Here is a 25,815-nt window from a genome sequence, read left to right on the forward strand (position 1 = left end):
TGAAACCCAGTGAACTGGGCATGGGCCCCAGCACCAGGTGAGGAGAAAGGGCTAATCCGCAACCCCTCTTAACTATATACAATAACTACGTTAAAGAACTAATAAAACTAAGTAGAAATATAGAAAATTGAACTATATACACAATAACGATGAAAGAACTACGAGAAGCTAGGGAGGTGAAGATCAGCTAAGCCGCGCTCCACTGTTCCAAAGACCGACACGGGCGGTAAGAAGGAACTGAGGGACGGTTGGGTCGGCAGGGGTATATATCCGGTGCCACTCCAGGGGGGCCCAGCCGACCCACTGAGTGTTGCTAGGGTAAAAATCTTCCAACGAACATGCACGTGGCGCGCACACCTAACCGGAATGGATATGAGCAATCACTCGAAGAAGAACTCAAGAACATAATATTACACCAACAGAGGATTTTCATTATGCAGACATCCATTGTGTAACAGATATGTGCAAATATTCAGAGATTCAAAAGTGCCAGATCTTCTACTTAGAAAAAAATGTGAAAATTATAGGGAAGCTGGGAAGCAGTGATCATAAGATACTCAAATTCACCATAGCAAGGAATTCATTGAGATAATATAGTAGTACAATGGTGGTATATTTCAGAAAAAAAGTTTTGAAGGAGGAAAAAAATTGATGACTAAGGTCTAATTAGAAGCACGTATTAAAACCAGCAATTATTGAAGTGGGATGGGGAATCTGAAGAAAAAAATACAAACATTAAAACAATTCCTTACAGAATAAAAACCAGCATCCAGCCTGGTTTCTTAAGGGGCTGCTGCAAGATCTAGGGTAAAAAAAATCTGTACTGCAAAGGAAAGCAGATAGAGAACAGAGTAAAAGCTTTGAGGGAAAAGATGTTTGTGAAAGGGACCTTCTAAATATAATCCAGGGAAAATACCAAAAATAATTTAGCAGCTCTATTAATAAAAACAAGTTAGAGAAAGCAGGCCCATCAACGCATGAGAATGGTTTAAAAAATCAGTGACACACTGATCTCATAAAGCAGTGTTCATCAATTTAAAAAAGAAAATTATGGATGATTAGAAAACAAGAAATCCCTTTAAAAAAGCTATTAAATTGCAGATAGGGAAATATATGAAAAATTTGATCATTAGTGAACTAACTATACAATTGGTGGCAATTATGAAAAAGTCATGACCAGTCGGAGAAATGCAGCAAGCTAAGTACTGTATTTGATTTTCTCCAGTTTTTAGAAATGAAAAAGATGATGTTTCCAATTATTGCTTCATAAACCCAATGTCTATCCCTATTACAATAATGGAACAAGTATTAACAGGGAGAAAAATACTAAAATAGAGGTTAACAGAATGAACATATGTTGCAGGGGGTTTTGAAGAATGTATCTTGATAGGTAGTGTCAGTGTACGCCTTCTTTTGCCTCTTGTTCTCTAAGAAACTTTCTTCCTTCTGGACAATAATGAAATCCATCTCCTGATCTTGGTGAGCGAGGGGATAAAAATCCCCAGCTGAATTTGGGGAGTGAGGAGGAAAAGCATGGTTGGTCAGGAGAAGGAGAAGCAGATTGCTTTTACCACTGGTACTGATGTTTCAGGTAGTATCAATACTGAGCACTGAGATATCATAGTCTGCACCAGATGACGCAACCTTAGTACAGATGAAAGTAAAAGAAAGGAGGTAGCTTCCATCAGCAATAAGTCTATATGGTCTATTATTTCCTCAAATGATAATGCTGTCTCCATCAGTACCTCAATATTCAGAGTCAAGGAACCAATACTGGATGTATGTACCAGACTAGCCATGAGGCACTTTGGTGCCAAATTAGAGTCTGAACAAGCGTCACTTGCCTCTGTAAGCACTTTGTGCTCAGTTCTCAGGAAAAGAGTGAAGGCAAGCAGCACTTTTTAGGCTTCTCAAACTTTCATTTTCTTTGAGGAGCAAGCTTGGTGCTGGGAATTACGTGTGGTCCAGTGCTCTACTCTACTTTGCCTCTGTTCAGTACCAGAGCAACCATCGCACCAAGGTAGCTTTGGCAACCATGACTTTTACCTTGCCAGTACTGGGTCAGACTTCTTATAGGTACAAGTCTCAGCAGTTGTATCCCAGCTAAAGGGGGCACTGAAACACCCTGACTCAGAGATAGAAGATGCTGTCTTAGAGGTTGATGCACTTTCGTCTGAGTCCCTCAGACTGTTGCAACAGATAATTTCACCAAGGTGCCCCTTGATTTTCTTGTGCTCAAGAACGATTTGCAAATAGACCATTGGTCAGGCACATGGCTCTCGTCAAGGCAAAATAAACAATGGTTCTGAGTATCGGGGGTCAAGGGGGTGAGATGATCACAAGGTGGGCAGGATGTGAAGCTCACAGGCTTTAAACTTCCCACTAAAGTGACTGCAGCACAAAGCACCAAAGGGAAAAAATAAGAGAGCTCGGTCTGTGAATTTTAGGAATAAATTTAAGTAAAGATTTTTTCTTTAAAAAAATACAAAGGGGGAATTTATAGGGAAATAGTGCATTTTCTATCAAATATAGCTTGCTAGGATTAAGGGTATCTGGCAGGCACAGCTTAGTTCTAGCTCATTGTTATGAGCAGCAATAGGGCACTGAGGGATGGTTGCAGTTACTCTGTCTTTATGCCTGAAGCTGGGCATGCATGGGGCAGGTGCAGTCCAAAATCACTGCTGATCAAAGATTCAGATCCCACATGCTTCTGCATGCAGAATCCACACAGATGCACTCAAAACTCACAAGTGATTAGTGGCTGGAAGGCTTGACCTATATTTGTAAACTTTGTCTCCCAGCTCTCCTAGTCAGTCTCTTTCTGTCTTCAATTAGGACTACATTTAGATCATGAACCTTTGGGCAGGGTTTGGTGCCCTCATTTATAAGAGCACCTATTTTTAACTATAAAAAAGTAAGGCAAGCTTAACTCTAGAGTTACACATATATATTTCTAAGCAGCGGGGATCATAACATATTAGTTTAGGGGCAATAGCACCTATGAGAAAGAACAGCCATTTAGAACAGTAGCTAGAAGTTTTCTGGTGACATTTAGGACATTTACAAGGAAAACCTCCTGAGAATGAGACATTAGCCTGTGAAACAGGCTCCAGAGAGAAGTGTTAAGAGCCTCAATGCTAAGATACTCAAAAACAGTCTCAACAAAAAACATCTATACAAAAGGAAGCAATCTTGCAAATTCTCCAAGTAGGTCTCACTTCAACGGTACAAATCCCCAAGCTCTTACTCAGCCTAAGAAAATCCAGTTGACTTGGTTATGAAGGGAGAAAAAGGGCTACAAGACCATACGGTCTTTCCAGTGAACACAGCAAGAGTGTTGCTTTCATAAGTATCAGAGGGGTAGCCGTGTTAGTCTGGATCTGTAAAAAACAACAAAGAGTCATGCGGCAACTTAAAGACTAACAGATGTACTGGAGCATAAGCTTTCGTGGGTGAATACCCATTCTGACAAAGTGGGTATTCACCCACGAAAGCTTATGCTCCAATACATCTGTTAGTCTTTACGGTGCCGCAGGACTCTTTGTTGCTTTGATTAGTATCGTACTCCTCCAGCAGTTAGCAAGCAAGAGCACTTATTTGACCGAGTATCAGACAGGCACCAGTGGGGAATCAAAAGGTTTTAAAGATTAATTACAGAAAAAAAAAAGTATTTTGCTTCTGCATTTCGCTGCTCCTTTATGTTGTGTTCAAGAAGTCTCAATTTTTCCATCAGACACTTATCAAGATTACTATTGCAGCTCAGGTCTCAGACTACACTACGACATCACTACCCCATGCAAGTTCTGAAGTCATTCAGAAGTCCCTCCAGTAAACAACAGAAGTCAATACAGATGGCCCAACAGTAAAGAAAATCATTTTTTCTTTAAAATATTGTGTACATCATAGAATGCACAAGCTTTGACAGCTCACCTTTAAGGTTAGGAGGTCAAAAGCCAGGCTCCTGGTGCTGAAATAAAGGCAGATAGCATACTCAGAAGTAATCCTCTCTCTCCTTCCAGCTAAAGAGAAATTAATTTAATCTCTATAGCAACAGTAGTGGATTGGATGGAGGAATTAGTGGATTTAAATGTGGAGGAGGCCTGGAATTACTTTAAGTCACAGCTGCGGAGACTGTCGGAAGCCTGCATCCCGAGAAAGGGGAAAAAAACCATGGGCAAGAGTTGTAGGCCAAACTGGATGAGCAAACAACTCAGAGAGGGGATTAGACAAAAGCAGAAAGCTTACAGGGAGTGGAAGGAAGGCAGGATCAGTAAGGAAAGCTACCTTGCTGAGGTCAGAACATGTAGGGATAAAGTGAGGAAGGCTAAAAGCCGCATTGAACTGGAACTTGCAAAGGGAATCAAAACCAATAGTAAAAGGTTCTACAGCCACATAAATAAGAAGAAAACAAAGAAAGAAGAAGTGGGGCCGCTATACACTGAGGATGGAATGGAGGTTAAGGATAACCTAGGCATGGCCCAACATCTAAACAAGTACTTTGCCTCAGTTTTTAATAAGACTAGTGAGGAACCTTGCAATGATGGAGGGATGATAAACAGGAATGTGGATATGGAAGTGGATATTACGGCAACTGAGGTAGAGGCCGTACTTGAACAGCTCGATGGGACAAAGTCGGAGGGCCCGGACAATCTCCATCCGAGGATATTAAAGGAACTGGCGCGTGAAATTGCGAGCCCGTTAGCGATAATTTTTAAGCAATCGATAAACTCGGGGGTTGTGCCGTATGACTGGAGGATTGCTAATGTAGTTCCTATTTTTAAGAAAGGGAATAAGAGCGATCCGGGTAATTATAGGCCTGTTAGCTTGACGTCTGTAGTATGTAAGGTCTTGGAAAAAATTTTAAGGGAGAAAGTAGTTAAGGACATAGAGGTCAATGGTAATTGTGACGAATTGCAACACGGATTTACTAAAGGTAGATCGTGTCAAACCAATCTGATCTCCTTCTTTGAGAAGGTGACGGATTACTTAGATAAAGGAAATGCGGTAGATATAATTTACCTAGATTTCAGTAAGGCGTTCGACACGGTTCCGCACGGGGAGCTGTTAGTTAAATTGGAAAAGATGGGAGTGAATATGAAAGTTGTAAGGTGGATAAGGAACTGGTTAAAGGGGAGACTCCAGAGGGTCATATTGAAAGGTGAACTGTCGGGCTGGAAGGAGGTCACCAGTGGAGTCCCTCAAGGATCGGTCTTGGGACCGATCTTATTTAACCTTTTTATTACTGACCTTGGCACAAAGAGCGGGAATGTGCTACTAAAGTTTGCGGATGACACGAAGCTGGGGGGTATTGCTAACACGGAGAAGGACAGGGATACTATTCAGGAAGATCTGAACCACCTTGTAAACTGGAGTAATAGAAATAGGATGAAATACAACAGTGAAAAGTGCAAGGTCATGCATTTAGGAATTAATAATAAGAATTTTGGATATACGTTGGGGGCGCATCAGTTGGAAGCGACGGAGGAGGAGAAGGACCTTGGGGTACTGGTTGATAGCAGGATGACTATGAGTCGCCAATGTGATACGGCTGTTAAAAAAGCAAATGCGATTTTGGGATGCATCAGGCGGGGTATTTCCTGCAAGGACAAGGAGGTGTTAGTACCGTTATATAAGGCGTTGGTGAGACCCCATCTGGAATACTGTGTGCAGTTCTGGTGTCCCATGTTCAAGAAGGATGAATTCAAACTGGAACAGGTTCAGAGACGGGCTACGAGGATGATCCGAGGAATGGAAAAACTGCCTTATGAAAGGAGACTCAAAGAGCTTGGCTTGTTTAGCCTGGCCAAAAGAAGGCTGAGGGGGGATATGCTCGCTCTATATAAATATATCAAGGGGGTTAACGTTAGGGAGGGAGAGGAATTATTTAAGTTTAGTACTAATGTAGGCACGAGGACGAATGGGTATAAACTGGATATTAGGAAGTTTAGACTTGAAATTAGAAGAAGGTTTCTGACCATTAGGGGAGTGAAGTTCTGGAATAGCCTTCCGAGGGAAGTAGTAGGGGCAAAAGACTTTCCTGGCTTTAAGACAAAGCTTGATAAGTATATGGAGGGGATGTTATGATAGGATCGTTAATTTGGGCAATTGATCTTGAATTACCACCAGACAGGTCTGCTCAATGGTCTGCGGGGAGATGTTGGATGCGATGGGTACTGAGTTGCTGCGGAGAATTCCTTCTTGGGTGCTGGCTGGTGACTCTTGCCCACATGCTCAGGGTTTAGCTGATCGCCATATTTGGGGTCGGGAAGGAATTTTCCTCCAGGGCGGATTGGCAGGTGCCCTGGAGGTTTTTCGCCTTCCCCTGCAGCGTGGGGCACGGGTCGCTTGCTGGTGGTTTCCCTGCAGCTTGAGGTCTTCAAACCATTTTTGAGGATTTCAATAACTCGGTCCTGGGATAGGGGTTGTTATAAAATTGGATGGGTGGGGTTCTGTGGCCTGCCTTGTGCAGGAGGTCAGACTAGATGATCAGATTGGTCCCTTCTGACCTATGAGTCTATGAGTAGATTTCCAGATTCAGTAAAAGTACTAGTAGCAACATTTCGGTTCCATTTTAAACATTCCTGTAAGTGCCTTTAATAATTAGGTGCTGTATAATTGCCCAAAGAGACAAGAAAAAAAACAGCATGTGTTACACAGTAAAACCTCAGAGGGATGAGCAGCACATTTTACTTTTTCCCATTGCTTGTAGTTGTCAGATTACTGTATACTTTTTGCCCAAATATGCAGATTTTTAGTATTTTTTCCTTTTTCTTTTAACCGTACGTGTTCTATTGATTTGTGACCCTCATCATGAAAACTCAGTTAATGCTCTCAAAACACTTAATACAGTTCAGGAAGATAAGCATGGAAATGAAACAGCTTTAACCATTAACACCAAGATATTAAGCATTTACAGTGCAACTTTACCATTACAGTTGTTACCATTTTAATCTGTAGCATGGATACTGTATCAGTTGTTCCATGTTGAACTAAAACTGTTAAATACCAGTAGTTAGTTCTTTAAACATATTAGTCCAGGGATGCCACACACTTGACTTAAATGGATCTGGAACTTTTGAGAGCAGTTAACTCAAGGGATGGTAAGACATCTAAGCACATCCATATACTTTATCAACACAGAAAGGACATCCCATGCAGACAATGACTGGAAAGTCTATTCTCCCCCCCCCCCCCCACACCACACACATACACACACACAGAGATATCTGATTTTGGAGAACAAAGATGTCACAAGCAAGATACACGTTACTGGCTAGCTCTGGTTCACATTAACTACCAAAAGGCAAACTCCTTTAAACTATTTGCAGCTATTCACCACGCTCAAACACCAGATAAGCCTCCAGAACGTTAATATGATTGGCCTCACCAGTTCATTGCCACACAATCCCTGTCACTGGCTTTTTTTTTTTTTAAGTTAAAAACTTAGCCTCAATAAAATGTTTCAGTCCTCCTGTAAAAACTTATTTTCTTGTATTGTGATTGAGCAACCATAGAGGCCTAATCTTGCTAGTTTATATCAATATAGTGGGAGTCCTCAGAATTTGAATCTAAAAGGATGCAACCTTCTAAGGAAGGATTTAACACTTAGTTTGTCCTATCCCCCAAATCACCTACTATACACCAAATACCAGCAATAATGACAGATCTTGAACTTGAATACCTTAACATCAACTTAAAATTATTTTTAAAATTCATATTAAACATTACAAGCTTGTTGCTAAGTGTTAAAGAAAGTCAGCTCACTGAACTGGTCGAAGTCACTTGCTCGGCACCCATAGCCAGAGTTTGTTGAAGTGCTAAGAAAGCTTTTGATAACTGTAACCTCTTCTGTAGGTACAGAGAGAATATCTTCTTCACTTCAGTTTATTCAACTAGTTCAGTTCAATGACTGATTCATTCAAAGTTAAGAAAGCAACAGGAAGTTGAAAAAAGCAGGAAAGCTTGTTTTCTTTGAATTTACAAATAAAAACAAGGTGAAAGAGAATGAGATCTATCAGTTCTAAAATCCTGAAGGCATAGTGACCAGGAACAAACCAGTTCAATTCACTACCTACAGATAATACTTCCCTTTGTTTAATAAATCAGTGAGTTTATCAAAATATGTTCCTCCATTCCTGGAAGTGCCAGAATGTTCTGTATTCAAGAACATTAAGTGGCTACCCTACTGCATGCACAAAGTGCGGGGAAGGCTGGGGTCCAGGCAGGGCACACCAGAGACCCCTGTGGCCAGGGCCGCAAAGAGGGAAAGTCCCTGGCTGCAAGGGAAGCCATCCCACTGATGAATGGCTCCATCCCAGGGACAGAACCAGTCAGCAGCAGAATGGCCTCCTCTGCAGCCAGAGACAATGACAACTCCTCCTTCTCCTAGTCCAGCCAGGGGTTTCTGCTTTGCCAGGCCAGGAACATAGCTTTTCCCACACCTTGTGCCTTCAGGGATACAGTGTCACTGGACCCACTCACTCACTCACCAATCAGAAGTGTGGGACCTGTCCCTGGGCAGGAAATGTTCAGCAGCAGGGTGACTACCCCTGAAGCTAGGGACGTGTTGTCCTCCTTGCAGTCTTTGGCAGAGGTGCCTGTTCTGCTGGGACAGGACAACCATAAACTTCCCAGTACCTTGTGGCTGCAAGAATAGGGTGACATGGGCCCTGCAACCACCCAAGGACCCCTCTGCAGCCACAGCCCTACTCCCTCACTCCCATGACAGGAAAGCGGCAGAGGGCTTCCTGTACAGCTGTGGGGCCAGTGACACTGGACCCCTTCAGGCATGCCGACTGTTAGTGATTGATGTTTCTTGATTTCAGCTGACACACTGAAATCGATATTTATTGACAGTGACTGATTAGAATTGAATCCTGACAAGCCTATGTGCAATACTAAAATGATTATATATTGTAATAAGCCAGCAGATGGCTCCTAAGTGCAAGCAGCAAAGCCCTGAAGACTCAACAGCCTAGATGGGCAAGAGGTGAGAGGATTCCAGGGCAGCTGGGAGAAGCTGGAGGGTGGGCACCATCTTACCAGAAAGGAAGGGGGGAATCTATGGAAGGAGGAAGGGCTATGATGCTCTGTGTGTGTGAGCCCAGGGAAAAGGACTGTGATGGGCACTACTGAACACTTTGGACCCAAATTCATGGGTGTTCAGAGGGCAGGTGAAGGTCGAGTAGCCAGGGAGCAGTGACCCCGCCAGAGGTCTCAACTGAGCATCTATCAAGCAGCACCTCACCAGGCTAGTGCCTCTCAGCTCTGTGTGCATCACCACTGAGATTAGAGGGTTTGGATGTGGGATAAAGAATCTGGCACCACAAGAGGTGGAGGAAGGGACAGTGCTATTGCTCCAGTGCTGTTCATTTCCTTTAAGTTTCCCAGTCCCATTTCAGCCCATTGGTCTATCCTCATTTCTTTGCCTAACAAATACCCAACCTGGAGCAGACTAGGTGCAGACTCACTATTTTGGGACATCATCTACCAGTACAATATGTTAAAAACAAAGGTTCCAATGATCCCCATTTCCAGGGCAGCTCCACATCAGCTCCAGCACTGTGCAGAAACCAACAAGTGATCCAAGTTAGCTCAAACCGTTACATTCCCATAGCTTAGACTAGGGTATGCCTTACTTTCTAATGGCAACGGCATCACATGAAACTCTCCACCACATCTGTAAGGTAATAAGGAACTAGTTACACTCAACCTGTTATTCACCTTATTGGCTTAACTGGTATTTGTTTTATGAGCAGTCTTACTGGAGTCTTTATCACTTGTTTGCTGTCTCCACAAAAGTGTCAAAGGTCTTGAAGGTCCCTGTGAAACTGCAGGATGAATTGGCTTCACAATATCCCTTCCCCTACATACTTGCATTTTATTCGCTTCTACACTTTAATTTCTGGAAGTGGCCACACTCCAGGTGTTTGAGATCTAGCAGTGTAATGGGATACATAATTATTTACCTCTAGTTCAAACAAATCATGAAGAAAAATTTGATTAACAGAAGAGAAAAAATTAGAATCAGAATATTTTGGGAGGTTCCATGGGGGTTGGGAATGTCACTTGGAATTAGGCAGCTGCATAATAAAAAGAAATGTAGGGTATGTCTACACTACAAAATTAGGTCAAATTTATAGAAGTTGATTTTTTAGAAATTGATTTTATACAGTCGATTGTGTGTATCCCCTCTTAAGACCATTAACTCGGCGGAGTGTGTCCACAGTACCGAGGCTAGTGTCGACTTCCGGAGCATTGCACTGTGGTAGCTATCCCACAGTTCCTGCAGTCTCCCCTGCCCATTGGAATTCTGGGTTGAGCTCCCAATGCCTGATGGGGCAAAAGCATTGTCGTAGGTGGTTCTGGGTAAATGTTGCCAGGCCCCACCACTCCCTCAGTGAAAGCAACGGCAATAAATCATTTCTTGCTTTTTTTTCTGGGTTACCTATGCAGACGACATACCACGGCAAGCATGGAGCCCGCTCAGCTCATCATCACCATATGTCTCCTGGGTGCTGGCAGATGTGGTACTGCATTGCTACACAACAGCAGCTCGTTGCCTTTTGGCAGCAGACAGTGCATTACAATCGGTAGCCATCATTGTCGTCTCCTGGGTGCTCTTTAGCAAACCTTGGTGAGGTTGGTTGGAGGCACCTGGGCAGATGCGTGCTCCTGGCTGACCTCTGTGAGGTCAGCCAGGAGCGCCTAGACATAAATGGGAGATGACGATGGACAGCAGCGGTACTGCACCGTCTTCTAGTGAGCAGCCAGGAGACAACGATGGCTAAAAGTCGTACTGCACCGTTTTCTGCCGAGTAGCCAGGAGACGACAATGGCTAGAAGTCGTACTGCACCGTCTGCTGCCAGTCTAAGATATATAAGAAAGACGGAGTGGATCAAAACAATAAAAAGACCAGATTTGTTTTGTATTCATTTGCTCCTCACTTCCTTCCTCCCTCCCTCCCTGAATAGTGGGGTGAGGATAGCTCAGTGGTTTGAGCATTGGCCTGCTAAACCCAGGATTGTGAGTTCAATCCTTGAGAGGGCCATTCTGTGTGACAACCCTGTAAGCCATGTCATCAGTCACCCTTCCCTCCATCAGAGCAACAGCAGACAATCATTTTGCACCTTTTTTTCAGCGCAGATGCCATAGCACGGCAAGCACGGAGCCCACTCAGATCACCGCCACAATTATGAGCACTGTAAACACCATGCACATTATCCTGCAGTATATGCAGATCCAGAACCTGCAAAAGCAAAACCAGGCAAGGAGGCGATGGCAGCATGGTGACGAGAGTGATGAGGACATGGACACAGACTTCTCTCAAATATGGGCCCCAGCAATGTGAACATCATGGTGTTAATGGGGCAGGTTCATACCGTGGAACACTGATTCTGGGCCCAGGAACCAAGCACAGACTGGTGGTACCGCATAGTGTTGCATGTTTGGGACGATTCACAGTGGCTGCAAAACTTTCGCATGTGTAAGGGCACTTTCATGGAACTTTGTGACTTGCTTTCCTCTGCCCTGAAGTGCAATACACACAAGCGAGTGGCAATAGCCCTGTGGAAGCTTGTAACACCAGACAGCTACCAGTCAGTCAGGAATCAATTTGGAGTGGGCACATCTACTGTGGAGGCTGCAGTGATCCAAGTAGCCAACTCAGTCAAAGAACTGCTGATATCAAGGGTAGTGACTCTGGGAAATGTGCAGGTCACAGTGAATGGCTTTGCTGCAACGGGATTCCCTAACTGTGGTGGGGTGACAGACAGAACCCATATCCCTATCTTGGCACCAGAGCACGAAGCCAGCGAGTACATAAACCGAAAGGGGTACTTTTCAATGCTGCTGCAAGCACTGGTGGATCACAAGGGACGTTTCACCAACATCAACGTGGGATTGCTGCGAAAGGTACATGATGCTCGCATTTTCAGGAACTCTGGTCTGTTTCAAAAGCTGCAAGAGACTTTCTTCCCGGACCATAAAATAACCATTGGGGATGTTGAAATGTCTATAGTTATCCTTGGGGACCCAGCCTACCCCTTAATGCCATCGCTCATGAAGCCATACACAGGAAGCCTGGACAGTAGTCAGGAGCTGTTCAAGTATAGGCTGAGCAAGTGCAGAATGGTGGTAGAATGTGCATTTGGACATTTAAAAGCGTGCTGGCGCAGTTTACTGACTCGGATAGATATCAGAGAAACCAATATTCCCATTATTATCACTTGCTGTGCGCTCCACAATATCTGTGAGAGTAAGGGGGAAACATTTATGGCAGGGGTGGGGGGGGGGTTTGAAGAAAATTGCCTGACTGCTGATTACGCGCAGCCAGATACCAGGGCGGTTAGAGTATAGGAGGGAGTGATGCACATCAGAGAAGCTTTGAAAACCAGTTTCATGACTGGCCAGGCTACAGCGTGAAAGTTCTGTTTGTTTCTCCTTGATGAACCCCTCATCCCTTGGTTCACTCTACTTCCCTGTAAGCTAACCACCCTTCTGTCCCCCTTCAATCACCGCTTGCAAAAGCAATAAAGTCATTGTTGCTTCACATTTATGCATTCTTTACTAATTCATCACACAGATAGGAGGATAATTGCCAAGGTAGCCCGGTAGGGGTGGGGGAGGAGGGAAGCACAGGGTGGGGTGGGGGGAGGAGGGAAGGACAAGGCCACACTGCACTTTAAAACTTATTGAGAATGCCAGCTTTCTGTTCTTGGGAAGTCCTCTGGGGTGGAGCGGTTGGGTGCCTGGAGGCCCGCCCACCACGTTCTTGGGTGTCTGAGGCAGGAGGCTATGGAACTTGGGGAAGAGGGTGGTTGGTTACACAGGAGCTGTAGCTGTGGTCTGTGCTCAAGCTGCCTTTCCTGAACCTCGACCATACGCCGGAGCATATCAGTTTGTTCCTCCAGTAGCCTCAGCATTGCCTCTTGCCTTCTGTCAGCAACCTGACGCCACCTATCATCTTCAGCCCACCACCTGTCCTCACGCTCATATTGTGCTTTCCTGAACTCTGACATTGTCTGCCTCCATGAATTCTGCTGGGCTCTTTCAGTGTGGGAGGACTGCATGAGCTCAGAGAACATTTCATCGCGAGTGTGTTTTTTTCTCATTTTAATCTTCACAAGCCTCTGGGAAGGAGAAGATAGTGGGAGCGCTGAAACATTTGCAGCTGGTGGAGGAAAAAAAGAAGAGTGGTAGTTAAAAAGACACATTTTAGAGAACAATCAGTAGACTCTTTCATGCTAAACCTTGCTGTTAACATTACATAGCACATGTGCTTTCGATACAAGGTTGCATTTTGCCTCTTATTGAGGGTATGCTGGTTTGGCGCGAAAGATCTTTCACACAGGGCTGGGCAACAGAATTTGGCTTGCAGGCAGCCATGGTAAAACACAGTCTCTTGGCTTCTTTAACCTTCATAACATGTGGGAATGGTTTCAAACAGCAGGGCTCTCATTTCCCATACTAAGCAGCTATTGGGTTGGCCATTTAAAAGGAGGAGAGGCTGCGGTTTTCGGGTTAACGTGCAGCACAAACCCAACTAACCCCCCTCACACACACACAGATACTTTGCCGGCATGATCCCTTCACCACTCCCCCCACAGCACGGCTAACAGCGGGGAACATTTCTGTTCAGCCACAGGCAAACAGCCCAGCGGGAACGGGCACCTCTGAATGTCCCCTTAATAAAATCACCCTATTTCAACCAGGTGACTAGGAATTATATCACTCTTTCGAGGAGAGCACAGAGAGATAAAGAACAGATGCTGTTTGAATGCCAGCAAACAATGGGACCATATGCTGCCATGCTTTGTTATGCAGTGATTCCAGACTACGTGCTACTGGCCTGGCATGGTAAAGAGTCCTATCATGGAGGACGGACTAAGGCTGCCCTCCCCAGAAACTTTTCACAAAGGCTTTGAGAGTACATCCAGGAAAGCTTTATCGAGATGTCCCTGGAGGATTTCCGCTCCACCCCCAGACACGTTAACAGACTTTTCCTGTAGCTGTACTGGCCGCAAACGCCAGGGAAAAATCAATCATTAAACATGCTTGCTTTTAAACCATGTATAATATTTACAAAGGTACACTCACCAGAGGTCCCTTCTCCGCCTGGCAGGCCCAGGAGGCAGCCTTGGGTGGATTCAGGGGGTACTGACTCCAGGTCCAGGGTGAGAAACAGTTCCTGGCTGTCAGGGAAAACAATTTCTCCACTTCCTTGTTGTGAGCTATCTTCCTCGTCCCCAAAACCCACATCCTTGTTGCATGCTACTCCACTGATGGAGTCAAAGAACAGGGGTGGGGTAATGGTGGCTGCACCACCAAGAATGGCATGCAGCTCATCACAGAAGTGGCATGTCTGGGGCTTTGACCTGGAGTGGCCGTTGCCCCTCTGTTTTTTTGGTAGGCTTGCCTCAGTTCCTTAAGTTTCATGAGGCACTGCTGCAGGTCCCTGTTATAGCCTCTGTCCTTCATGCCCTTGCAGATTTTTTCAAATGTTTGGGCATTTTGTCTTTTAGAATGGAGTTCTGATAGCATGGATTCATCTCTCCATACAGTCATCAGATCCCATACTTCCCGTTCGGTCCATTCTGGAGCTCTTTTGCAATTCTGGGACTCCATCATGGTCACCTCTGCTGATGAGATCTGCACTAACTTGCAGATTGCCACGCTGGCCAAACAGGAAATGAGCTTCAAAAATTCGCGGGCCTTTTCCTATCTACCTAGCCGTGCATCGGAGTTGAGAGCGCTGTCCAGAGCGGTGACAATGGAGCACTTTGGGATAGCTCCCGGAGGCCTATACCATCGAATTGCAACCACACTACCCGAAATTCGACCAAGCAAAGTCAATTTCAATGCTAATCCTCTCGTCGGGGGAGGAGTACCGAAATCGATTTTAACAGCCCTTTAAGTTGAAAATAATGGTTTTGTCATGTGGGCGGGTGCAGGGTTAAATCGATCTAACGCTGCTAAATTCGACCTAAACTCGTAGTGTAGACCAGGAAGTAGTGATAACAAAAGCATACCACCCCATCTCCGAGAAAGAAGCTAGGAATAAGAAAGGTCAATAGGAAGTCACGTTTGAGAAGTGGAGTGTCAAACAAGAAGTGTCAAGGACGCCAAAAACCCCACATATCACAGAACCAGGAAAAAAAGTTCAAAAAAAATATTAGAAGAGGCTGTGAAGAATATCTAAAGGGGGTAAGTGAGCTCCTAGCTACATCATGTGTTGTCCAACTAATGGAAGGGCTTCAAATACTGCCACACTGAACATTTGTTTAAATACAAAAACCTTCCCCTCCACACCATTAAATTGTCTGAAAGGACTGATCTATACTATACACGTTACTGTTGCTCATAACAGGTGCCTGCTATAGTGCAACCAAGTTTTGACCTCTTTCTGAGCCAGTGCTGAACACTATCTTTTTCTACACTTGCAGCTAATCTGCATTCAGCATCAGTTCTGAGCAACTGGTCATCTTTCAAGTATAGAGCAGGACTAAAACTAGCTTGTTCTATAAGAATACATATGGAGATTCAGGATCACAACTACGATTTCCATAAAAAGGGACTATGATCCATCCATCCTTATTTAGAGGAGCTCTATCTCACTTTTATCATTTAGCATAATTTTATAGGAAGCAGATTTTCTATATGATAAACAGAATTTAATCATTGTCCAAAACTGCAAGCACCCATTGGTGAGGGGAGAGAGGCGAGAGACACCACACTAAGAAAGACATGGACTACGTTGGAGAGACTCCAGAGGAGGGCAACAAAATGACCTATTAAGAAAGGTTAAAAAACTGGACATGTTTAGTCTTGAGAAAAGAACACGAGGGTGGGCGGACACATGATAACAGTCTTCAAATATGTTAAAGGCTGTTATAACGAGGACTGTGATCAATTGTTCTCCATGTCCACTGAAGATAGGAGGAAAAGTAATGGGCTTAATCTGCAGCAAGGGAGATTTAGGTTAGATTAGTATAACTATTCTTATAGTTAGAAAGTTTAAGTTCTGGACATGTTTCTAAGGAAGATTGTGGAATCTCTGTCATTGAAGGTTTTTAAGAACAGGTTAGACAAACAGCTACCAGGGACAGTCTGGATATACTTGGTCTGCCTCAGTGCAGATGGCTAAACTAGATGACCTTTCGAGGTCCCTTTCAGCCCTTCACTACATTTTGATGATTCTAGGACTGTATAAAGTCTTGCTTGCACCCAGAGGATTCCAGTGAAAGGAACTAGAGAGATGCATTTGGGTTTGTTTTAGAAGAGACTAAACCAACGTTTTAACTCTGACTTAAGATCTAATGGAACTTTTTACAGGAACAGGAAGTGCTACAAATCAGTTTCCTGGCCAATTTTTAGCTTTGGTGATTACACACATTCTGTCCTTGTAAGTTTCCCATGCACTTTTGAACACAAGAATCGTTTTTACTCTTGTTTTCAACTGTTGACTAGTATTTGCTGTGTCTTTTAAACTGTTCATATACTTCATTTCAGGGGTAAAGTATTCTAGCAATGCAACAATCCCTCTATTCTCTAGATTGCTAATCAGTAGTCTTGGAAGGATTAGATTTTTAATCACTAAATGTCAATTTCACCATAGACACAAACTGATGAAAAAATATTTCCCTCAATAACAACTGAAATTTACAGATAGGCAAGGTTAGAAAAATGCTGCCTGAAAACAAAGTATGACTTAAGGATATTTGCTTATTATATTTTGACATGAGATGTTGACAATTTATGTTTAAACAGTTCTAAGCTTTAACTTTTTTAATTTAAATTTTCAATTTAATTTCATATTATGCTTGTGTACCACCCCTTCCCTTCCTGGGTTACTCAGGAGGAGGCAACACTTACCTGTGTGCCCAGGTGCCTGATGTTGTCAACAGTAAAGGAGATTCTGAGTATCCTGGGGTGATGTTGGATAGGTAGGAATCCTCTATCCATCCTTCAGCTGCAGTCCTTATACTATACACCTGACTGGGCCTCATACACATTCACTGGCATGTCTTGGGGATCACAAGGAATAAACCTGAGTTGATCTATGTGAGGGGTCTAACTGAAAAGTACCAATTAAAAACAATATGCATCCAATATAAATTTAGACTAAGGTTAACACATCTTTACTTAACAATGTAGTAAAACGTGATAACAGATTAAGATTAATTAAAATGTCACAACCTTCATTTCAACAAATCAATTCATAAATGCAGCTTTCAGTAGTAAATTAAACTTAATCAACTTAATTTACCCCACACTTGAGTGTGTACTCCTCTTAATTTGAGAGTTCTAGAAACTTGGTTGTGCGGGCACACTTGAAGATATTAATCTGTGAACTGAACTCTACTGCTCCAGTAAGGCAGTACAGCTAAGGTAACAAGGGGCAGAGCAATTCTAACTTCAGGTCATTCAAACCTCCATAACCCCTCTGATGATGGGAGTTGTTTTAACCACAGGTTAGTGACCCTGGATCTTCATTAGACAATAAGGCCACTTCATCTCTTCTCAGACTCAGGGAAATCCATTAAAGTCTCTTCACTATCTCCATTTCTTTGCAAGCACTTTCTGAAACAAAAGTGGTGGTTACTCACGTTCCTTCACTGCAGCCAACCTCAGTCAGCTCTAGGCACAGCAACAGTCTCTGCCTTAGCGCCAACGAAGCCCAGCAATAAATTCTGTGGCTCTCTCCTTGGTCAAAGCCCCAGCAAATCTCAGCAGCAGCTCCTGGTTTTCTAGCAGCAGCTCCTAGTTGGACAGAGCTTCACAAAGCAATCTCCACTCCCCTGACCAGAATGGAACCCACCGAATGCTACCCCTGCATTCCCTGGAAGTGCAAGTATCTCTTCCCTCAGGTATCATGGAAGTTGCAATCCAGCCTTGGAGACTAACACTCAGGACCTTCCCAACTGGAACCATCTGGCTGGATTAAATTGGTGATTTTAGGAGATCAGACAGATGGTGCCCAACTATATTTGTGTCCTCCCGCAATGGACCATTAATTTTGTTCAATAGGCTTTGGGGTATTGGTTATCCTAATGTTTATTCAGTTTGAGAAAGCTGAAGCCTGCTCTTTTCACCCCATCCTATGTACACAAGGACTTTATTCCCTACACATTTACAGAGATTTCCAAATGTTTAAGAACTTTATGAATATATTTAATGTTATGTGTTTTGTATACACTCAGCTTCATGTACATGCATATATGCATTCTCATACACAATAATGCAGCTGTATATCTGTATAACAGTATTACTGCTGGCATCTTAGTTCTTCTGCATTAGAATTATTTGTGAATCCACAGCTTTACGAGGCATGGCACATTCATAAAGTTAACTAAATTATTCTGAACAAATTCTAGAGGGATTTCGAGACACAGGGTTAGGGTGGAGAGATTTAAGTCACTGATGTAAATCACCTGTTACAAAGATGCCCTCACTCTTATTTAAATCAGTTTTTTTTTTAAATTTGAAAAACTGTGCTATTGCAGTCTTAGATTAAAATTTAAGATTAACTGTAAACATTGTTTTTAAAATGCTGCTACTCATTTGGCATTTTATTTAAACTTTATAAAACTGCTTTAGGCAAAAAAAAAATACTAAACCAAAGAAGATCCTGTAACCAACGAAGCAAGTATTGCAATAGGTCTACTTATGCACTAACAGCTAAACGTGTGTAAGTGTTTTAGTCACTGATGCTGAAAACTGTATTTTTGTTAATAAGAACTTCTCAATGGCATGAAATCTGTCACTTTAAAATAAACAGATTCAGTTTTTACAATGAACATTTAGAATTCCAATGAATTAAATTTATTGTAAACTTTTGTACACTGACAACATTTTCAAGAATAGAAGCCTACACTTAGGCTTTTGAAAATCTGAGAAGTACCACTGATGGCAGCAAGTGACTTACATTAACTTCAGACTGCAAACCCTGATGAAGGTTAAACCGGAGCTAGAACCGGCTGCACAACAGTGACATCTACTCCCCATACTTTTCTGGGATATAGGAAATGCTAAGTTAAGAACTCCCCATACCTCCCTGAAGAGTATGTTAATGTTACAGAGAAAAACATACTTGTGAAGCAATACCTTAACTGCATTTTTTAGTTGTCATATCTGTTTTGACCCCTCCAGAGCCCATCAAGGGTTTAATTACTAAACCATTCCTGTACAACCATGTTAAAAAATAAAATCATGTCACTGGTAGTAGATTCAAATAATTTTCTTCATAATCACTTATAAAAAATAAATGTATATGACAGTGTTCAGATGAAACACCTTTTGAAATGTTTGTAAATGTTAACGTAAAACTTTATAATGCAAATAATAGCTAATATTATATGAGCTTAATGATGAAAGGGTTTAAATCCTAAATATCTTATTTTCTCAGTATATTACCATATAAAGAGTTGAGATGGAAGCTTATGTTAACTGCATGATGTTAAAAGAAAAAAAAAGCAAAATACACAATCTTTTTCATTAAACCAAGGATATATTCTAATATAGCCCAAAGGATCAAACACTTTGGTAACATTCACAATCAGAGCTTTCTCATCATCTTCCTGATCTCAACTCAAGTGAAGTCCTTGGCTAGATATTTAGCCAAAGATTTTCTCTGAGCTGCAACTGCAAATTCACTTAGCAATTACTGTAACAATAAAATTTAACCTATGGTATAAAGCAGAAGTAGAAGTCTAATTCCTAATATCCGTCCAGAGGCTTTAAGGTGTCATGTATAATATCTAACCGTTTAGGTAAAAATTTAGTTTAGGTAAAAATTCCATTCACATAAACTGAATACTGGAAATCGTGATTAAAATGTAATTTAAGTCTCTTGGTGTATGTCCCTAAACAGGTGGTTAGGGCTTGATTCCTCCTTCAGTGGGAGTGAAAGGTGCTCACAGCAGGGGGCAGTCAGCACTTTACAGGATCAGACTTTTATTGAGGTACTATACAAACTGAGTTTCAAGTAAATAGAACAACTTGGAGATCAGACTAGATTATCTTAATGGATCCTTCTGGCCTTACTCTATTAAATTTGCTTTGTCTCTCTCTTAACCTAGGCTGACCAGAGGTCTCAATTTTATAGGGATAGTCCTGATATTTGGGGCTTTTTCTTATATAGGCTCCTATTACCCACCCCTGCTCCCTCTCCTTATTTTTCACACTTGCTATCTGGTCAGCTTATCTTAACCTGACACAGGATGTAATACAATACATGCAACAAATACTACCAGGATACAGTGAATAGTTACATCCATTGATTAGATCAGATAAAAGTTTGAGAAGGGCTATAACATTACTAAAGGACCAAATGATTTCCCAAAAAGAAAACAGATATTATAATTCTGTGAATTATTTCTGTATTTGCTTTAATTAAATGACTAGTAGCAGTCAATTGAACAACCTCTATGGTTTTTCTTCAAACTGTTTTCTAACACTTCTCTATCTTTTAAATTTGCATTATCAATAGTCTAATTTAATACACTTTAATATCCTATTTACAATCTTTAATCCTATCACTCCATTTTATCTTGCATTCCCAATCTTCTGAAACAATTAATTTAACCCTCAGCTTCTGGCTAGTAAATAATAATTGTAAACACAACAAATGAAAGGAGAATGTAACACAAGACAATATTTAACAAACAACTTCCATATAAATAATATCCCCTCTCCTTAATTATCTATATCACAAGGATTATGATGGTGATAGAGTACTAATGAAGCTGCAAATTTAATACCAAGCACTTCAGATAGTCCCTAAAGTTATCCAAAGTCTAGCTCCTTCCCTTATAAACGAGGTATAACGTTTACAGTTTAACATCTTTATAAATGTACGAACTGTATAAACACACCTGTACAAAATGTCCTATAAACCACATCCATGCCCTGGAATCATAGATGTCCATACCATTAGTCACATTTCACACAATTAATCCCACTAAGGTAACAGCCAAATGTTGAGGATTAAATTACCGTATGTACTCAATCATAAACTGGTTTGTTTATAAGTTGACTCCACCAAGTTGGATAAGTAAAAATCGAAATTTTTATAACCCGTTCATAAGCCAACCCTATAATTCAGGGGTCAGCAAACTTTGGTTCCAGGGCTATCAGGATAAGCCACTGGTGGGCCGAGATGGTTTGTTTAGCTCGAGCATCTGCAGGCATGGAGGTAAACCTAAGTAAACAAAGGTGTGCCAGCTGTTTACCCTGACGAGCCGGGACGGCAACTGCTGGGGAATTTTTTTTTTTGGCGGGGGGGGGGGTGTGGGAGAAGCTGGGAGTCAGGGGAGTAACCCCTGTGACAACCCCACACATGACTCCACCCCTAGCCCAGGACCTCCACACTCTCCAGGGCCAGGGGAGGCTCTCTCTGACCTGGCTGGAGCTGCTCCAGCAGGCCAGATCAGGTGGCATGGCCGCAGCATGCTCCAGCGGGCTGGGTCAGGTGGCACAGCCGCAGCGTGCTTCAGTGGCATGGCCACAGCCTGCTCTGGGGGGTGAAGCTGAGCAGCACAGCTGCAACCTGCAGCCTGCCAGCCCTGGAGCTGCAGCTGCTTTGGAAGCTAGGGGGAAAGCAGCGTGGCCAGAAGCGGAGAGACTCTGGCCCTGCCTCTTGCCTTCTGGCTCTGCTGCCTCTCTCATTGCTCCCTCTGTTGGGGGGAGGGGCTGTATCTCACCTCTCCCTCTCTATACCCGTTCATAAGCCGACCTCCTTGTCTGGTGCTCCTCTTTTGTACTAAAATTTTGGCTTATGAACAAGTATATATGGTAGTTGTTTGTCTTCCAGGGGACTACTCACATGAATAAAAATAAGAACATGTGTAAGTGTTTTCAGATGGGAATTAAGTGTATACATACAGGGGACCTCATCTCCCTCACATCAATTTTTCCTCTTCTGCACAAAACGTCAATTAATATTTTGAAACAATGTGAAATGTACTATATTTAAAAATCTGAAGTTTTAGAGTCAATGGGTTTATCAATGAGGAATTAATACTTTTCCCACTCTCCAACAGAAGATAAGGAGCTATTATTTTAACAATTACATTTCTACACCCAAATAGTTAAATGAAGGAGTTTTTTCGATTTAGCTCACAGGGAGAAATTTAGGCCCTAATTGTGAATATATTTTCCTAAGTAGACAGAAGTTTAAATCCTTTAAGAAGTATCAAGGTATCACAAGTGTTTAAAGATTAAATTTAAAGAGTTAAGTTTAAAGATTTTATTAAACTTTTATTGAAAACAATTGTAGCAAACACTTTAATGTCCACATACGCTCAGTATTTCTGCTTTACAATTGTTTACAGTGCCTCTAACATACTGGCTCAATGCTGACTTAGAAGGAAATCTGTCGCCTATTAGATTACCAAAGGTTAATTCCTCTGGCATGCAAGTGCTCCTTATAAGTCTTCTGTTTAGGTACTGACAAGCTGAGACCTTGTTCCTCTTGCAAGAGCTGACAGGAACACAATACAAAATAGGATGGCTACAGACTTCGTAAATCTAAGAGTATATTAATTATTGCTTTAGGGAAACTTGTCTGACAAAGTGCAATGATGGTTTTGATCCTGATTTTGTTTACTGCATGTGGACTGTCATAGACTATACGATTTCAGCTGAGATCTCTACTGCTTACATTCTTGCACATAGTGCAACTGGAGGAGGAAGGAAAAACAGGAGAAAAAGTTTAATGGCTTGTTTATACTTCAAAATTTACATGGGTACCTATTGTGGAATAATTTCAGTATTAGCCTGATTGGACACTCTGCTCCTGGAATAGGAGTGACTTTCTCTCATTTAGGTATTCTGGTAAATTTCCAAGGGTAGACAAGCCCTAGCAGAAAAACAAATTGCTGAAAAGAGATGTTAAGTGTAGTAATCTCATCACAAAAGGGAATTAAGTTTATTTCCTTTCACATCTTTAAATTGTATAAGGAATATATATGTATATGCACAATAAATATAGAAGTGAAGCAATCCATTGAGACTGGAAGTTTGTCAGTAAATGAATGTACCCAGGTTTAAGAACAGAAGTACTGTATTACAAGTCTTTGTGGATAAGGAAAAATAAGCATTGGAGGAGAGCATCTAAAGTTGTGACCTTCCTGTCAAATATGAACTGATTTGTAGTTTTTAATTAAAGCCCTGGGGAAGAGCTCTTGAAAAGTTGCCAGAGAGTGGAGTTTATTTATAATTAAACTGTATTCACTGTCTCATGAAAGGAACTGAAATTAGATGGGTAGGTAAAAGTGAAATACAGGATTTAGTCTCAGAACCCTCTGGCCACTGTGGCTTTTGCATGTTCTCTGGCTCCTGAGAACAGCAGCAGCATCTGCTACCAACCACTTGAAGTGACTGGAAATCTTTAATTCCAATGCATTAAATTCAGACGAGTTCAAAATTTACAACCTGCTTGTAAGCATGATTAACAAAGCTCAGAAAAACATGCCATGAAGCATAAGGGATCATAAATATAAGTGTATCTGCACACACAGCAAACCATATCTGGGGTTATATTTTTGGTGATAAACAACCCTAAAATACAGAAGTCTAATGACTTTACCAAAGTCTGCACTCTAACACTGATTAAAAGTATGAAGCATATGCCTGTAGATACTTTTTTTTTTGGTAAACTTTTAGGTTTCATTACCTTTCTTCCATGTAGACAACAATGTGAATAACTGAATAAACTGATCCAAATTTATCAAAATCCCTTAGATGCTGAGTTGCTGAAAAGCTGTCTCAGAAATTCAGACACCCATGCCAACAGTTATGTTACTGAGATAGAGAAAAATAGAGGCCTACTCTCCCACCAAAAGTCCTTATATTTGGACTTAAATATTCTATTGTGCAATCCAAAGATTACTAGTTCATGAGAGCAAGCAAATGAAACTGACTAAAGTTAAATGCAAAAAATAAATGAACATACATGAAATAATGCAAATTAACTTTTAGAGCTCAATTTTTGTTTTTCAAAGGGGCTTTTAACAATATGGATCAGGCCTTTTATTTAGAAAGGTATTTATAAGGGTGATTGTTGAAGAGTCGGGTACATTGCAAGGGGTCCTTCTGCTCAGAATAAATAGAGCTAGCCAGTAGTTGAAGAAAGACTGAATTTAGACTAGAGGAGAGCCTGGGCTGGATAGAAAAATGCCGAGACAACAACAAAGCTCTGTATTGTGAGAGTCTGCAGCAGCAACGGGATGAGTGCCACAGATCCATGCATATGGGCAGTTCACCTCTGTGTCTATCTGTAGCACTGCAGAAGGGGGTGGACTGTCACCTTCCATACCCCCAGCGCTGCTAAGGTGACCAGATGTCCCGATTTTATAGAGACAGTCCTGAGTTTTGGGTCTTTTTCTTATATAGGCTCCTACTACCCCCAACCCCCTCCTGATTTTTCACACTTGCTGTCTGGTCAACCTAAGCGCTGCCCTCCCCAGGACCATCCTCCAAGGGCAGGGGTCTGACCCGGCACTTTGCAAGGCGCAGCAGCCGGTGCCGTTGCCTTTCCCGGACAGCTGCCGGCATCCCCTCCGGCGCGATGGGCACTGCAACCCTCCCTCCCCGCGGGGCAGACACTGACCTGAGGGTGCGGTTGCCGGGGCAGCCCCTGCGCTCCATGGCGGCGGGCACGCAGCTGGTGAGCTCGGTCCAGTCGGCGTGCAGCCCGCAGCTCCAGCCGGTGGAGAAGCGGGAGAAGAGCCAGGTGTCCTTGTCCCCCCCGGGCCGGTGGCAGGTGCATTTCTTCTGGCCGGCGCGGCAGTAGCAGGGCTGCTCCAGGCGGATGTTCCGCACCAGGTGCCGCCCGAAGGTGGTGCCGCCAGTTTTCTGGATGTGCAGGAAGACGATCACGTCGCGGCCCCGCATGTCGAACTGCACCCGGCGGCACAGCTCAGCCCGCGCGAACGGGAACTTGGGCACCAGCCGCGGCAGCGCCGCCGCCCCCTCCTCCTGTGGCTGCTGGGCGGCCCGGGCCGGGGCCCCGCGGTGCGCGGCGGGCGGGCGGCGCGGGCAGGCGGCGCCGGGGCAGGACGGGGACACGTACTGGTACATGATGAGCACGAAGAGCAGCGTCAGCAGCGGCGGCAGGAGCCACTTGTGGAGCCGCTCGTCCATGGTGCGGGCTCCGGGAGCGGGCTCAGGCGGGGGGCAGGCGCCTGTCCCGGCGGGCGCTGCTCGGCTCTGGCTGGGCGGGCGCTCCCGTTGGCTCCCTCCCCCGCCGGGGCACCGGCATGGTCGCGGCGGCACTTCCCCTCGCTGCCGCTCGGGCGCCCAAGCGGCAGCGGGGCGCGGACGCTACTGAAGCGGCGCCTGGCGGCGGCAGCGTTAGGGCTTCGGCAGCCCGAAGGAGTCACGCGCGACGCCACCGCGCGAGGCGGCAGCAACCGACCGAATAACTGTCAGGCGGCAGCGCGACCTCACGCCTCCGCTCCTCCAGCACCTTGCCAAGCCAAACCCCCCGCCCGCCAATCCCTGCCAGGCGGCTACAGGAACAGCCAATGGTAGCGGCCAGCGCTCCGGCTCACCAACCAATGGGAGGCGGCAGCGAAAAAGAGGGCGTTCTCCATCCCTGCAGGTACCAGACGGAGACCAATGGCTTTTGCGAGGGGCTGCTGCACCAGCCAATGAAATACGGGAGGAAGGGACGGGCGACAGCCAATAAAAGAGGAGAAGCTGCTCTTCCACGTGTTACTGTTGCAAGGGCAGGTGAGGTGTTACTGCGGGAGTGGCAATAGTGGGTGGAGTGCGCTACCTGCAATAGCAGGTAGTGGCTCCGTCACCACAAA

At 43.6% G+C, this 25,815-nt stretch overlaps 1 protein-coding gene across 1 annotated transcript in view; it reads right to left on the reverse strand.

Moving 5' to 3' along the window:
- The window catches only part of HS6ST3 (heparan sulfate 6-O-sulfotransferase 3), a 534,806-nt gene extending 509,662 nt beyond the window's left edge, over positions 1–25,144 (reverse strand). The window contains exon 1 of the mRNA XM_050950170.1: positions 24,645–25,144. Within this exon, the coding sequence (XP_050806127.1) occupies positions 24,645–25,144 (500 nt within the window). The remainder of the gene's footprint in view (positions 1–24,644) is intronic.
- Between the last annotated feature and the right edge of the window lie 671 nt (positions 25,145–25,815).

Source organism: Gopherus flavomarginatus, chromosome 1, assembly GCF_025201925.1.
Source record: "Gopherus flavomarginatus isolate rGopFla2 chromosome 1, rGopFla2.mat.asm, whole genome shotgun sequence".
Taxonomy (NCBI): domain Eukaryota; kingdom Metazoa; phylum Chordata; order Testudines; family Testudinidae; genus Gopherus; species Gopherus flavomarginatus.